General features: G+C 41.1%; 1 protein-coding gene across 3 annotated transcripts; it reads left to right on the plus strand.

Annotated features, from left to right (window-relative positions):
* The first annotated feature begins 5,943 nt into the window (after positions 1 to 5,943).
* Positions 5,944 to 11,572, plus strand: ankrd49 (ankyrin repeat domain 49). 3 transcript variants are annotated; one of them, XM_080521111.1, is made up of 3 exons: positions 5,944 to 6,155; positions 8,896 to 9,114; positions 10,825 to 11,572. In XM_080521111.1, exons 1-3 carry the CDS (start codon positions 5,985 to 5,987, stop codon positions 11,299 to 11,301), a joined length of 867 nt encoding a protein of 288 aa, XP_080377237.1. In that variant the 5' UTR covers positions 5,944 to 5,984; the 3' UTR covers positions 11,302 to 11,572. The 3 variants fall into 3 exon arrangements, with proteins under 3 accessions (XP_080377237.1, XP_080377238.1, XP_080377239.1); XM_080521112.1 differs by having other exon boundaries at positions 5,944 to 6,139; XM_080521113.1 differs by having other exon boundaries at positions 5,944 to 6,117.
* The last annotated feature ends 4,278 nt before the right edge of the window (positions 11,573 to 15,850 follow it).

The following is a 15,850-nucleotide window of genomic DNA, read 5'->3' on the forward strand; positions in this document are numbered from 1 at the left end:
CTTTTTTTTTTTTAATCACTGTTTATCTGTGCATGCCACTTTCTTTCTCTCTTTCTCCTCTGTGTCTTCTGTGAGAATATGAGCTGAAGTGAAGTGAGGCAGGAAGATGCTGAGCTGTGTGAGCAACAGGTTGGATGAGCGCGCGCGACGCGGCAGCTGGTTTTATCATAGGCGCCCGCGCGCGCGCACACACACGCAGTCTCTCCCCATTTCAAATGTCAGTCTTGTAATACTTAAAAACACTGAATAACTACTTGTAGCTTTTATAACGGTCATTTATAATCATCATCATCATCATCATCATCATCATCATCATCATCATCATCATCATCATCATCATCATCATCATCATAAATAACATTCTGGGACAATGCATGTACCTGACCTCCAGACTTGTTATGTTGCACGTCCTCTCCGTAGATTTCTCTCTTTTCACAACACATGATTAAACTGTTAACCAGTGCTTTCAGAGATGGCGTCCTCTACGATTTTCCCCTGCTTTTTTTTTTATGGATGGATTCATCCCTGGACATCCTTACATTTTGTAAATGTGATGTACAGATGCACTCAGTGACCTCAGGTTTAGCAGCTCCCATTACTATTACCTTCAGACAACAAAGAGTGAGGTCAGTCAGGAGCTGTTCTAATTACAGCAGTAACACCTATACATTTGTCTTTATTGTATGTGAGTATGTGAATGTGCATCAACCTGATTCAATCTGTTATCAAGAACCCCCCCCCCCCCCCCCCATCTTGAATGATGAAGATGGTTTGAGGGATTTTTCCCTTCACACACTGTGTGTGTGTGTGTGTGTGTGTGTGTGTGTGTGTGTGTGTGTGTGTGTGTGTGTGTGTGTGTGTGTGTGTGTGTGTGTGTGTGGTTTATATTATTCTTAAATATCTTGCTTTGAATTCTCACATTTTTGTCGATGGAAAGCCCCAACAGTTTTAAGTCTTGTTTTTCTACTCATCTAATTATGCTCAGCACACTCTGCAGAGGTTCTGCTCTTGGATTTTTATTTTGTTTTGTTTGATTTATTTGCCCTGCAAATATGTTCTCGATATCAATGTTGCCACATGGATGCAAAAGACAAGTATTAGTTTTTTGATTTATGGCTCCCAAGACTAATGCGTGCTGTCCAGTATGTTGTCTAAAAGCGATGTAAAGAAAAGAAATGCTTCATAAATCACTTTCTTGTTTACTGTTACTTCTCAACAGTCCTCCAGTTTATGTGTCAGTGTTTCCCATTTACTACTGTAATACATGTGAGGTTTATCTGTGCATGTGTACGTGTGTGTGTGTGTGTGTGTGTGTGTGTGTGTGTGTGTGTGTGTGTGTGTGTGTGTGTGTGTGTGTGTGTGTGTGTGTGTGTGTGTGTGTGTGTGTGTGTGTGTGTGTGTGTGTGTGTGTGCGCGCGCGCGTGTGTGTGTCTGTGTGTCTGTGTATCTGTGTAATTGTTTTGGTCCTTCTTAATGAATTATTAAACATTTTTGTTTGTAGTCAACTGTTGTCTCAATAATTTTAGATTTGACAGGTTTTTTTAATGTTACTTTTAAATTTCCAAATTTAACAAAACACACACAATACATAATACTCCACCACCACCACTCATACATAAAAAAAAAAGAAAAAGTAAATAGAAATTAAATATAAATAAATAGAACATTGAATGAGAGGCGAGCTCAGACAAGCGATTCATGGTGTGTCTGTTTGGCATTATCTTTATGATAGGTCTGATAATAATGTGAGCAAAGCATCAATGTTGACTGTTAAATTCTTAATGTGTACTTAATTTTTTCAATCGGGATGATTCTGTTCATCTCCATTCACCATCTAGCTTCGGGAAAAGATGAGAGTCAGACTTCCATGTCACTGCAATACACCTCCCGGTGTAAGGCTATTTAAAAAGAAAAGAAAAAAAAAATTATTCTGTGAGTTCTTAAAATGTGCTTTGATTGTCGGCAAATTTGTGAGTCCAGTGGGAAGGCGAATCCTGTAAGTTTTGTCATGGTGCGACTAATGTCATATATCAAGCTTCGTGCACGGCCAGGTGCAGTGCAGAAAAGAGCCCTCCTCTGTACCACATCTAAAACATGTCGCTCACATTTATATTTGTGCAATTTCTTTGGTGTGATTTAAAGTTGGTGAAGGAAGTTCGAATGGGTTAACCTGCAGCTTGCATTAGTGGTGGCCGAGTAGAGTCATTTCGGGTCCCAGAGTTGTTATTAGAAAGGATTTGAACTGAATATAAGCAAAAAGGTATTTGGTGGACTGGTTCTACTTCCTCCTCAGATCCTCAAAAGATTTGACAGTTTCGTAACATGTTTTGGACCGAGTATTTGAGAGATTGAAGTCAGACAACTGGTAAACTCAAACTCAAATCTAAATGAAGACCATCATCTAAAAATCTAAGCTTTCTTATAATAGATTTCATATGGTGACGTTGACAAATCGGAAAATGCTTTTAACAGCCGTTAACTTCACTTTGTACAATGACAGAACATGTTTGAAATGATTAACTTGACTTCCAGGTGGGCAACAACATCTGCGTCCATCTACATGTGAGATCTTAACATCAACAAAATGAACTATTGGATTGTGTGTCGTGACTCTGGTACTTAACATTGATTTTTTTTTCTCGAAGCTGTTTTTGTTCAGGGAGTCAGGGTTGACTGACATTCTTTACCCGAAGCTAGGGAGAAAATGTGTTTTAATCCTTGAGTACTTACCGTACTTATGTGAAAGCACATATTTTTTTCCTTTTTTTTTTTACATGTGATGTTCTTCGGCTGTTCCTATCAGCAAAATCCAATATGTGCTACTTTACCAGACATTGACAGTGTCCTCATGGCAACAACTTCTCTAATCCTAAGACGTTTCATCACATTGTGATTCATCAACATTAAATAACATCATATTATCATGTTAATGGAACACAAATCATCCAACATTAAGTTTCATTGACAGTGTGTTCAGCATGACACAGAAATCCCTTCCAACAGAAAGCCCAGCTGGGGCGCACGCAGTGCCTTATTTGAATCTTTTCTGGATTGAAATGCTAATCACATATATTCAATTCAGCACTGTTGCTTTTCAAAAGGCTTTTCAGCAGTCAACAAATTGCTTTCGGGAATTCTGTAGTTGAATTCATGTCTTTTTCCTCTAACACCTGAACTTATCAGGGTCAAGTGTACTCGCAGCAGAACATACACTAGTCAGTGGAAATGAGAAAGAAAATTTTTTTTCCAGCAACTTAATGGATGTTGAGCTTTAGTCCTCATTGTAAAACACTCTGAAGCAGTATGAAACAAATATACGGTTAAGGATTAAAAATGTAAACATATTTTCAAGGATTCCACGCTCAGAATCAGAATTCCTTTATTGTCATTTTCCTCTGAAGCACAATAAAATTAAAAATAGCAGCCCTCATAGGAAACAATGCAAACAATGGAAAGTACACGATAATTAGTGCAAAAAGGCATGAAAACAACAAAAATCTATAAAACTGCAAAATTAAATAGAATAGTGCAGACATAAAAAAAAAATGTTTTTTTAAAAAGAAACAAAACTATACAGTCCCAAGGGGGTATTTACAGGAAAGAGAGGATAAAAGCAGCAGTTCAGAGTTTGTTTGTGTTTCAGGCATTCAAGGCAACAACAGCTCTGGGGCAGAAACTGTTATTCAGCCTGCTTGCTTTTGTCTTTATTGCCCTGAAACGCCTCCCTGATGGCAGAAGTTCAAAGAGATGATGACCGGGGAGTGATGAGTCCCTGAGGGTGTTGTGGGCTCTCCTGAGGCAGCCGCTGTTGTAGATGTCTTCCAGGGATGGGAGAGGGCAGCCAATCAGTTTCTGGGCGGTGGTGGTGGTGACCCTCTGGAGCAGGGGTGGCCAACCCTGGTCCTCGAGAGCCGCAGTCCTGCATGTTTTAGATGTTTCCCTGCTCAAACACACCTGTGTCATGATGAGGCTCTGCAGAAAGCTTGACAAGGAGCCACTAATTGCTGTCAGCTGTATTGATGTGAGGAGACATCTAAAACGTGCAGGACTGTGGCTCTCGAGGACCAGGGTTGGCCACCCCTGCTCCGGAGCCTCTTCCTGTCGGCTGTGGTGCAGCTGGCGAACCACAGCGAGAGGCCATAGCTCAGCACCGAGCAGCGGTAGAAGCACAACAAGACAGGGACAGGTGGTGTCCTACTCTCACCCTCTGGGAGAAGTCTGTCAAGAAGTCCATAACTCAGGTGCAGATGTTGGGGGAAGGGGACAAGTCTGCTCCAGTCTCTGGACCAGTCTGCTCGGGATGACAGTGTCCAGCACCCTCAGTAAACTTCCAGTCACACCGTCAGGTCCAGCAGCTTTTCGGGGATTCACTACCCTCAGGGCTCTCCTCACTTCCTGTTCCTCCACAGTGAAGACCTGGCTGCGGGGGATGAGGCGTCCCCAGAGGTTGTGGTGGTGTTGCTGGGACGGAAGTTGGTGATATGCTGGATGCCATGCCGCACCTGCCAGCTGTTGTCGCTGCTGAAGTCCTCTTCAATCCTATGCTGCCTTGGCCTCTCTGATGCCTCTCTTATATCTATATCTATACCTCTGTCTATATTGCTCAGATGTTACGGAGTTGCTTTCAATTATTCACATGAAAAAAATCCAGGCTAATTGCATCGAAGTGCACTGGTTGCTAATGTAGTCTAATGTTTTCTAATGTACCATAAGGTGGTGTTTTTCCTTTCTGCAGCTGCCTGTTTGATTTTTGCTCTCGAGACACATACTTCCACATGTGCATTTTAATTGAGAGGAAAGAACATTTTCTCCTCACCAAGATTGCAGCTTTCAGATTTGGAGGGCTTGTCCACACACAAAGGTCAAATAAAACTGAGCAGTCTACAAAAATAAATAAATATACACATTTATAATAAAGCTTTGGGTCACACAGTTGGTACAGCGGTTGAACCAGACACATCAAAAAAAAACTATTCTATAACTTCCTAAAAAGCTGGGCAGTCTTGCACTACCTAACTGTATACAGTCCTATTGGGCATGCAATATTAATAAGCTCTGGCAATGGCTGGACAAAGAAGCCGACGCAGGTCCTGTTTGTCATAAATTGGATTGACATTTTACAGACTATTTTTGATTTTCATGGTAATACGGGACAAAGTTAGTCCCTTTTCAACTCAATACGGGACGCGTACTTTTTGTGAATACGGCTTTCCGATTTTCAAACTATCATCTAAACATGCAAATTACAACCGGTTTTGCCAAGAACTCTGCTTATCCTTGCCTCCTGCTCCTGCTGATGCATATTTAACCTTTGACCTTCATTCATTCTTGTTTTTATATCTGACTCATGGTTTTAATATCAGATTTTTCCTGGTACTGCTATTTATTTACCCAGAGATGTAGTTGCAGTCTGTTGTTGCACTATTTATTTATTTGTACTGCCTGCTCTTTCTGTTAGCCCTTTTTTCATTGCACTAAATCTTCTGCTTTCAATCGTTTTCTATTAATGTATACAATTTTAAGTAATTTTTAATTGATTCTGTTGTAATTTAAGCCAGACAGAGTTCTGTCAAAGAGAGATGTAGGAAGCAAGACAGGTTTCTATTCGTCTACCCCCCCCCCCCCCTTTTCAAAAACAAACAAACAAACAAAAAGAGGTGATTTGTATATCATGTTTTTATGAGTCAGCGGTATCTCCAAGTTTGATTATTTAAACGCAGAAACGGTGGCTGGGGGGCAGAAGTAAACGGGAGCCACGGGTTCTCTGCTCAAATTTGATCCACGATGAAGACAGAAAGCAAGGCATTGTGGGTAGTGAAGTCTTCAACAGGCCTCCGCCGGGACGATAACATCGTGAATAACTACATGTCCCATGTTACACCTCAAACTGGGTTGAACTGCGAGGTTTTGATGTTTCCATTTTCTTTCTGTTATTTTAAAATTACTGGCTTTTTAATTCGCTTGAGGGCGAGAGCTGATATTTTATGTCGAGAAATGTTGCTGAAAATGTGACCGTGACAGTTGCAACGGAGGAGAAACGCACGCAGGTGCTTCGATCGACCGCAGGTTTTGTTTACGCGCCTGGACCAGCAGCTCAAACAGTCTTCTACTGCCACTGTAAGCAAACTCACATTTCCAGGTATGTTTTTGTTCAGGTGGGTTAAAAAAGTAATAATAAATAAATACCACGTTGATCTGGACGTTTGTTCTGCAACTGTTGCGAGAAAATGTCAATTTATTGTACTGTTTTGACACGTTTGCAACACTCCTCCGAGTTTCCATGGGTAAGTTACAGGTACAAGAATGAGTTCAATGTTTTGGACGTGTTGTCACATAACATTTCATTGAAGTTGATCTCGAAAATAAACAACTAACCTCGTTTTTTAAAAAAAATTCTTCGTTTTTCACTGGAATCACTGTTTTACCTTCACGTCAATGAATACTTTATCAAAAGAAATAGCTCAGGATTTCCAAAGGCAAGCAAATTCCTGTTTTATGCTTGGTTGTTGTTTTTGTTGTTGTTTTGGGAGGGTTGCAGTGATATCCAAACAGGGGATGACATCCAACTGTAAAACTGCTAAAGTACAGTGCAAGTTGACATATCATTTTTAAGAGTAATGAAATTAAGCTGTCAAATGTACTTTCATGTATTATGAAATATTCATGAACAAGATGTTGATTCCAATTGTATTCAGTTCCCAGTCATCGTTTGAAACTGCCTATCCAAAACACACTCTAATGTATTTTTCCATGTTTTTGTGAACCTTATTGTAAAACGCAGGCAGGCGAGGACCATGCTTCTAGTTTGATATATGTCCATTTATTTGTAAACCTGTTGGAATTGTGTCTGTCTTCATTTCAGGCCACTGTCTATGAGAACGCCACTGGAATTGTGGATTTTATACCATTGTGCTATTTATTAATTCTGATTAAATTTAAAGATAAAAAGATTTGGACCAGAATCAGAATAGTCTTCATTGTCATCGTGAAAACCAACAAAATTGCAAGTGTGCGTGTGCCACATTATGAATATATATAAAATACCTAACTATATGATTATGGCCCAGGATTTAAAGCTGTTTCTGAATCTGTCTTTGTCTTTAAGGTTCTGCATCGTTGGCCTCTTTTGGATATATTCATATATAATGTTTGTTTATAGACAAATATTCTTGATAGGAATCTGAGTGTAAAATCACTGAAATGACAGCAACATCTGTTTATTACATGCATTCAGACCCTTTTCTTCTAAAAGCACTTTTAATCTCGACTGGATCAAAATTTGGATCAATAAAGCCGTGCATACGCACATCTGCATGCACTTCCCTTTTATAGATCACAATCCACCTGGAAGGTTGCGCAGTTCATTTCGCGCCCTCAACACGCCCACTTTCTACCATAAATAGTCAATGCAAAGTGCCTCATCAATATTTTTGCATCTCAAAACAACCTGTTGATCGCCGGCATTTGACGCTAAATCCTGACAGAAAAGACGAAGAAAAGAAATTTTACTGAGAGCGAAATAGTCATGGAAGAGGTGGAGGTCAGGAAAATGATATTATTTGGTGATCAGGGTAGTGGAATCTCCAATAAAAGAAAAAGGATGGATGACGAGGAGGTCGTCTGTCTCCAGAGCGCCTCACTGTACCGCGAGCGGCTTTTATCAGGATTTACAGCCATAACGTAGAAATATAGTAAACTGTATCATGAATGTGTAAAATAAAATAAGCAATCTATAATTTCTTTACTTTACATGTAACCTGTTGGTAAATCATCTCAATTGCAGTTTGTTTTTTGCATGAGAGTTTTCCAGAGATTCACTTTAGTTGTGACCGTGTTCAAACAGTTCAGTGTATTTGTACATTATAGCTATAAATCCTAATAAAAGCAACTGGAACAGAACAGAGATCACCAGCGACTGGCGACAACCCGTCAGTGTGCACTCCCGACGCTGCAGCTTTACGTACGGCTGTTACCGCACTGTTTATGTACTTACTCTGAAATTAGACTCATTGTGACACACTTTGTCACAATTGATAATCAATGAGTTCTATCCACCGCTCTGTGTCACTTAAAGATGAAACTATGACATACGAACATGGTGCTGCTGATTCAGTCGTAAATGTTCCACTACAGAAACACATCAACACCACTGCAGCTTGACTCTTTGTGATTACGTGGATCTATATATCTGATGTTTGAAGATAATAAATGTATGAGATGCTGGCTTCAATTCACCATCTCACAATCAGCGCTGCCAGATTCTCCGTCTCCAAATTGTACATGCGCAAGGTTCAAGGTTTGTGTAGCGGTGTGTTTATCATATGAATAAAGGATTATTATTGTTATTATTAGTGATGGAACGAGAAAAAAGTATTGTGTAACCATGGGTTCGTCCATGGCTCTCCAATATAGATGAATGAACTTAAATTGCACGATTGCAGCAGACGTACAGCAGTACTTGTTCTCATACTCGTTTTCGGCGACAACCAAATGTGTGGTTCTTCCAAACTGGGATCAATTAGATGGATATTTGAACGTTTTTTTGTTGAGAAACACACTAATGAAAGGTAGACGTTTCTTTTTTGTCTAACCTTTTTAAAACCAGGGTAAGACATGATCAGAGGAAAGATGTTCATCAGACTGTTCAGCTTTTTAGAGGCTTTGACTTTCTGTTTCACACTGGATGTAATGCATTGATCTGCCTTGTTCTGAAAGCTTGGCATTGTGCCAAATTGAGTACAGGGGAATCTCAAGCGATTCATGATAAATGTTAATACCCATTTAAGTTCTTCTGTTTTTGCTCAGGAACTAATGTCTCTGCGGTGAGGCTCGTCTGAGCTTTCCTAATTCCTCTCTTTCTCTTTTGCTGGATTCTGGTAAAAAAAAAAAAAACAGAAAATGATGGATTTTCCAGAAGATTTCAACCAGCTTGAACTTCTCGACTCGCATGGACATCTGATCCCACGAGGGGGCAGCAGCCTCTGGACTGGAAGCAAGGATGAGGAGGATGAGCTAGAGGAAGGCGACCGCAGCGAGGAGTGGTATCTTCAGCAAGAGGAAGCCCTGGAAGACAAACGAGAGGAGCTCTTTCTGTGGGCGGCAGAAAACAACCGCGTAAGTCAGGGGAGTCATGCACATTGTTACTGGTTTCAAGTTTCTGTTGAAGGTCCCAGATTGTGCACAATTCCCTTTCTAACGGACACTACTATGTCGCCCGTAGCCTGTGTTCAAGGCCCCAGGAGTGTAGAAAGCGTCGTCTCCCTCACTTTATCCACTTTTTAGCGAACGCTCATACGGGAGAATCACGTTTTCCTTTCTTCAACATCAACATCTTGTTCTGTGGGCAGCAATGCTGGTGGCTTCGAGGGAGGCCAACTCGCTGTGAAAACCCATGATTTCAAGTCCCGCAGATCTCATATCTCACGCCGTACTGCTGCTCATTTGTATGGCCAAGTTCCAAAAACTAGTTAGAATAGAAACACAAAAGTGGAACCAGAGACACAGCCACATAAACATGTTGAGTCAGTTGGAGTCTGACTAATAGGTCGAGTCTCACAAAGCAAGAGTACTGTCAGGATTCCCAGCGCTGAGCTGTATATTATATAGATTTAAGAGCGTCATACATTTATTCTGTACATCACATCTTTCTTTTATGAAACAGCATCTCCAGGCCTTTTTGTATCGCCTAACTCGTAACGTCTTCTTTTTTCCAGCTTGCTTGCATGAGTTCATGATTATTGTGCATGTTCTCTGCACGCTGCTGAAATGCCGCCCACAGCTTCCCAATGCTCGGAGCAGGTTTGTGTTCCGATCCTGTACAATTAACATAAGTACAGGCTATTCAGTGACGGGTATGGCTTCCATTTTTAGCACGGATATGGCTTTTCATTTTTACACATTTCTTTCTTTTAAAAAAAAAGATAGTGCTCAGTATGAAATGTTGCATGGTTTCGGTGGTTGCATCGATTTCGACGGTTTTCCAAAGAGTTTTTCTGTCGAGCGGAAGCGATTGAAACTGTCATATTTGGATCATGCAATAATTCGAAGTGCTTATTAGTGATGTACCGAACATTGAATTAGTCCCATATGAATAGGAAGGAAAAAATGAAGGACTGGACCTATGAATAGATGGATAGAAGGAGCAATTGATGGATGGAAGTGACAGAGTCTGCCTTCATTCTTTTTGGACAATAGCTGCTCACACTTTAACGCTGTTTGGCATAATTCCTTTTGAAAATTCATGTTGTTGTTTTTCTTAACTTGTCGTTTCACTTGTCAGAGCACTTCAACATTCTTAAAGTGTTCAAGATGATGTGGGCGCAGACACCGATAAAATATGCAACAAAATAAACTTTCAGAATTGAAATTGGAAAAAGCTCATTTCGGTCCAGGAGCCACATGCAGTTAATCTTGATCTCAAAGGGACGTTCTAAAACTTTAAACAAAATAATCTTGGCATAAGATTGTTTGAAAACCTCCAAATGTTTCCCTGTGTTATCGTGCTAATAGATGTGAATATCTCTCGGGGCAAAACACAGTGAGACTTTCACCTCGTGGTTCTGTGTGTGTGTGTGTGTGTGTGTTTTATATTATTCTTAATTATCTGAGTTTAAATTCTCAACTTGTTGCCGATGGTTGTTTGATTAATTTGCATTGGAAACATGTTCTCGACATCAAATGAATGCCAAAGACGAGAATTAGTTTGTTGATTCATGGCTCCCAAGACTAATGCGTGCTGTCCAGTATGTCGTCCAAAAGAGGCGTAAAGAAAAATAAAACGCTTCATGAATCGCTCTGTAAACCATCCCTGTGGATTTCTTTCAGCTGACCACAGTCCTGCGTCTGATAACCGTCGATCCCTTGCTGGTGCACTGCTGTGACGAGGACGGCTACACTCCACTGCACCGGGCGGCGTACGGCGGACACGTGGACGTGGTCTCCGCTCTGCTCGCCGGCGGCTCCAAGGTGAACCGTCGCACCGTCGACGGCTGGACGCCGCTGCACAGCGCCTGCCGCTGGAGCCGCGTCGCCGTGGCCAGTTGTCTGCTGCAGCACGGGGCCAAGCCGAACGCCCAGACCAATGGCGGGCTCACGCCGCTACACCTCGCCGCTTCGTACACGAACTCCTCAAAGACGGACTCGGCGCGCACGCTGGAGCTGCTCCTGTCGCAGCGGCGCCTGAAGCCCCGGCTGCGCAGCAGCGGCGGGGAGACGGCGGGAGAGCTGGCCCGTCGTAACGGCCCACATCACTTTCTCTTTGAAATGGTGGAAGACTGTGTCAGTGTGGTGCCGACCGAGTGATCAATAAACAGCCATGCTGTCTGTCTCACAGGTGCAGATGGTTAACTTGTCAGTCAAACTGAAGCTTTTAGTACCACAATGTGTCCAGTTTAAGACCATCATAGGTGTGAAGTCTTTCAATATGACACACAAGTTGTTTTTCGTGCAATAGGACATTCATCACAGCTTCATGTACACAAAAATCGTTGCCATTCGGTTTCTTTGTTTATCCGGGAGATGAGTTTGTCTCTATACCTGTAAATCTGTATTGATGTTTCAATTGCTGTACATGTTTGACAATAAAAAAAGACAACTAATGGCTTCATCATCGGCCTTTCTTCTAAATAATTACACTCGCTTCTTTCTATTTGTTCTCGATTCTTTCTTCTTGTTCAGAATGGATAATATGCCAGCAGTAATAGCCTCGGATCAAGGCTCCATTCAAAGAAGCTTTGCTGCTGAGAATTTATTGAAGGGAAACAATACAATAATATTTCATATTGTAAATGTTTTTGGCAAACTATTAAACATCTAGAGTTACATAATTAACAAAAATCCACAGCCAAGTTCTGTGTGTCGTGAAATAATGTGAATAAAGTAATTCCCATCCCTTCCCACTCAAACACTTTGAGGTCAAATAAAAAAAAAATCTGGTTGGGTTTTTTTTTTGTTTGTTATGATTATCTAAAATGTCCTGTGGTTTGAGAGTTTGCGTTGGGGAATGGGATGAAATAATTACATCGGTGAACGGTGTTTCTCAATTTTAATACACATGAATGACGATGGCCGCTACTTTCTCCCACTACAGTGGTGAGTGGAGCCCAATCCAATGAAGCCAGATTATCAGACTACACCATCCAACGTGTCACAGAATCATTCAACAAATGGAGATTACCACAATAAAATGCACTTTTATAAAAATATATCTTAACCTATTTCAATTTATATGTATACATACAATGAATTTCACCCTGGGATTCCCGCCACTATGAAGGAAATGCAAGCTGAGATTTTTGTGTGAGAAAAGAGAGACGATCAATAACAACCACTATATTAGTTTTCCGCCTGTCAACACACACGCTGATAAGCCTTTGGTTTGTCATAAAGTTTTAGCAAATTGAGTTATCTTGTCCTGTTGTGAAACATCTTTCTTTTTTTTTTTAATGTGGGATTTTTGTTTTTGCCGCGAGGTAATTATCCAGGGTTGTGGGCCGTGTTGGTCGCTCATGAAGTGAGAGCAGCTGGATGCTTGTGTGGCGTTACAGAGATCAGATGATCCTAAATAAATCACTCAGAACAACTTAATCATTTTCCACTTAGTCTAACTATAAAAAGTGACGATCACCCTGGCTGAAGCAATTACATAGAGAGAATTAGGAGGCTTGTAAAAACTCCTTTTTGATGATGATAGTCAGCATCCAGGAAGATCAGAGGGCAAGTTGAGTGACGGGAACTCTAACGACACAGATGAAATTGTCATACCCCATTCATCAGGGCCTTTTTTTTTTAATGGCTTTTCCACCACCAGCTCAATAATTGTTTTGTTTTGTTTTTCCTGGTTCACTGATTGGTGAACCTGGTTATTGACTGAAGAGAACGCCTTTTGCTGGTTGTTTGACAGGATGAAGCTCACTGCGTTTTTCTGTGACCATAGAAAAAAAGACCCGAGACGTCTCACAAGGACGTCTCACCGTCAGCAGAGCCACATCCCTTTGCTACTGGAAAGTGTCACCAATGTTTTGCTCATTCAGAACATGGAGGCAGCCATCATGGGTCACTGCAGGCACAAATATTTCAGTTATTTGTGACTTAATTTAATTTGGATTAGCAAAAACTCAGTCGGGAAATACTTACGGACATTTTTTTTTTTAATGGCTTTTCTCAAGGTAATATTTTTCTTGTTCCAAGGACTGTTTTGGCTGAAAGGTTTTCATTGATTGTGTTCAATACTAATACAGCCGTGCGGACAGCACAACTTAAGCAGACCTTTTCTCTTTTCAACCGTCAGCAGTGTATCTGAGTAACCAAAGGCAAAGTTGTTTATGTGACTTCTTTTCCCTCAGCAAGTGTAAATTGGAACTCAGTTCGAAAGATGCCTCGCCATCTCCCCACAGCCACAAGAATGGAACTCAAAAGTGCTTGTGGCTTTCTTGTGAAATGAAAAAGCAAGTGGCAGGATCATGTAGTCATCCTTGGGTGATGGAAAAGCAAAGTGAAGATGACGAAAAGTCTTTCACGCAGCATTTTCTCTCTCACAGTTAATACAGAGCGCTAATTTGCAGAAGTCCCTGCAGTACAGCCACACATATCTTTAATTTAATGCTGTTGCAGTGACTGCGAAGTAAGACCTTAGAGTCACCAAATACACAAAATGATTTTGACCTGTGGTTAAAAAGAAGAAAAGATGTCGCGCAACCTCCACACAGCCCCAAGACCTAAACCCATTCTTGCACTGTTGTAATGGAACAAGACTGCTGACCACTCAACCACTCAGCAGCCCAGCTTGAATAATGTCTTTGTTAAAGAAAATGAATTAGTCAACAGAGTTTACCTATGTTAAATAGCATCCATTATTAAAAATGTGCCAATGTAAAATGTTTTTTTCTTTCATGTTACTCACTTTTTTTTCTTCAATTTGTATTTTTTCAAACCTCTAGTTTGCAGATTAAACATTAAAAGTACAGGAAAACTCAGATTGAAACAAAAAAATTTAAGATCCAGTGAAAATCAACCAGAATTTAAACACATTCAGGGTAAAAAGTAATCATTAAACATGTCTAAGCTTGTCTTTTATACTGTACGTCTTTACAAAAAAAAAAGTGCATTAAAAGCACTTTTTAACTGGAGTGCCACAGGGAAGCTCTTAAAAAGCCGGAGTATTACTGTAGCTGTGATTGTCACTCACATCCACATGAGATTCATTTTATGTGACCATTTACCGTGGGAAAAAAGGAACAGTGAACCGTTTGCATTCACTCAGTAACTATTATTGATTCATAATAAGCTCATCGTGTCTCTGATTGACATTGAAGGAACTTTTCTCTGGCTGAGTTGCACAAAGAGACAAGAATAGGTCGGATCAAATTGTCTACTTACAGAAGATCTAAACACGCTTTGTGAGAACTGAGGCTTGTGAAGTTTCTGATGGATTCAAAAGATGTCTTTGCAGCTTGTTAGAGTCTATCGGGTCATGGAAATGCTTTTAATTCATGATAAAGGAACGTCTTGTGGATTGTGGGACGGTGCTCACTTAGCTGAAGGAAACGGATTGAAAACCTTCACGAAGGGTTTTAGCCATCGAGCTATGAGTCACTTCCAGAGAACCTGAGAGGGACCTGAATATAATGCTCTCTTAAAAGAAAAATCTATGTTTTTATAGAACATCATTTTGATTCTTCTCTTTTTCTTTCTTTGTACTTTGTCTTTGCCATTTCTTACTTGTTATATTTGTATGTTTTTCTCAAGGTGCTACATAAATGCTGCAAATAAAGAGCAGCTCATGTGTCTCTGCTGTGCGGCTTTATCCATTCAGGGTCATACAATTAGTGGCCTGATCGTAGTTCTCTTCACACAGTCACATTCACACTTATGGGCAAAGCTCTACTACAGCACTCTGTAATCCTCAGTTGATGTTTATTGTAGTTTTCTTTTCTTTGAGTTTGCTTCTAAACCCCTTGGTCAATCCATTTGATTATTTTCTACATTGTGTATGCAAACATGACAATGTTTTTGACCAAAAAAATGTTTTTAAATAAAAACTAATTCTCTTAAAACTGAACCTAATAGAATTATGACTCCAAATTCAAGGATTCAAGGATTCAAGGATTCTTTATTGTCATATCAAAGAATGATACGAAATTTGGACTCAGGTCCCGGTGAGCCAGTAATAAAATATATAGTAATAAAATATATAGAGCGTAAAATATATACAAATATACAAGAGCAGAATGTAAGTGTGAAGTGTTTGTAGTGCAGGAAGATGAGGGAGTCTATGGAACATGGCTCGAGTTCACAAGTCTCACAGCTTCGGGGAAGAAGCTGTTCCTGAGCCTGGTGGTTTTGCTCCTAATGCTCCTCAGCCGCTTTCCTGAGGGGAGGGGCTGAAACAGTCCATGTGCTGGGTGGGTGGAGTCCTTCATGATGCGGAGAGCCCTCCCCCTGCATCGTGCTGTGTAGAGGTCTGAGGTGGTGGGGAGGCCGCTCCCGACAGTCCTCTGAGCGGCCTTTACCACCCTCTGCAGAGCCTTCCTCTCAGCGGCGGTGCATCCGCCATGCCACACAGTGATGCAGCTGCAGAGGACGCTCTCCACCGCACAGTGGTAGAAGCTCCTCAGGACGGAGCCTCCCAGACCTGCTTTCCGCAACTTCCTGAGGAAGTAGAGGCGTTGGTGGGCCTTCTTGACCAGACGGGAAGTGTTGGCGCTCCAGGTGAGGTCCTTGGACAAGTGTACCCCCAGGTACTTGTAGCTGGAAACCACTTCCACAGCTGCTCCTCCGATGTGCAGGGGAGCGGGGGGGCACCTGACCCTCCTGAAGTCCACCACCATCTCCTTGGTCTTTTCCCCGTTGA

Source organism: Blennius ocellaris (genome assembly GCF_963422515.1).
Source record: "Blennius ocellaris genome assembly, chromosome: 3".
Classification (NCBI taxonomy): Eukaryota; Metazoa; Chordata; class Actinopteri; order Blenniiformes; family Blenniidae; genus Blennius; species Blennius ocellaris.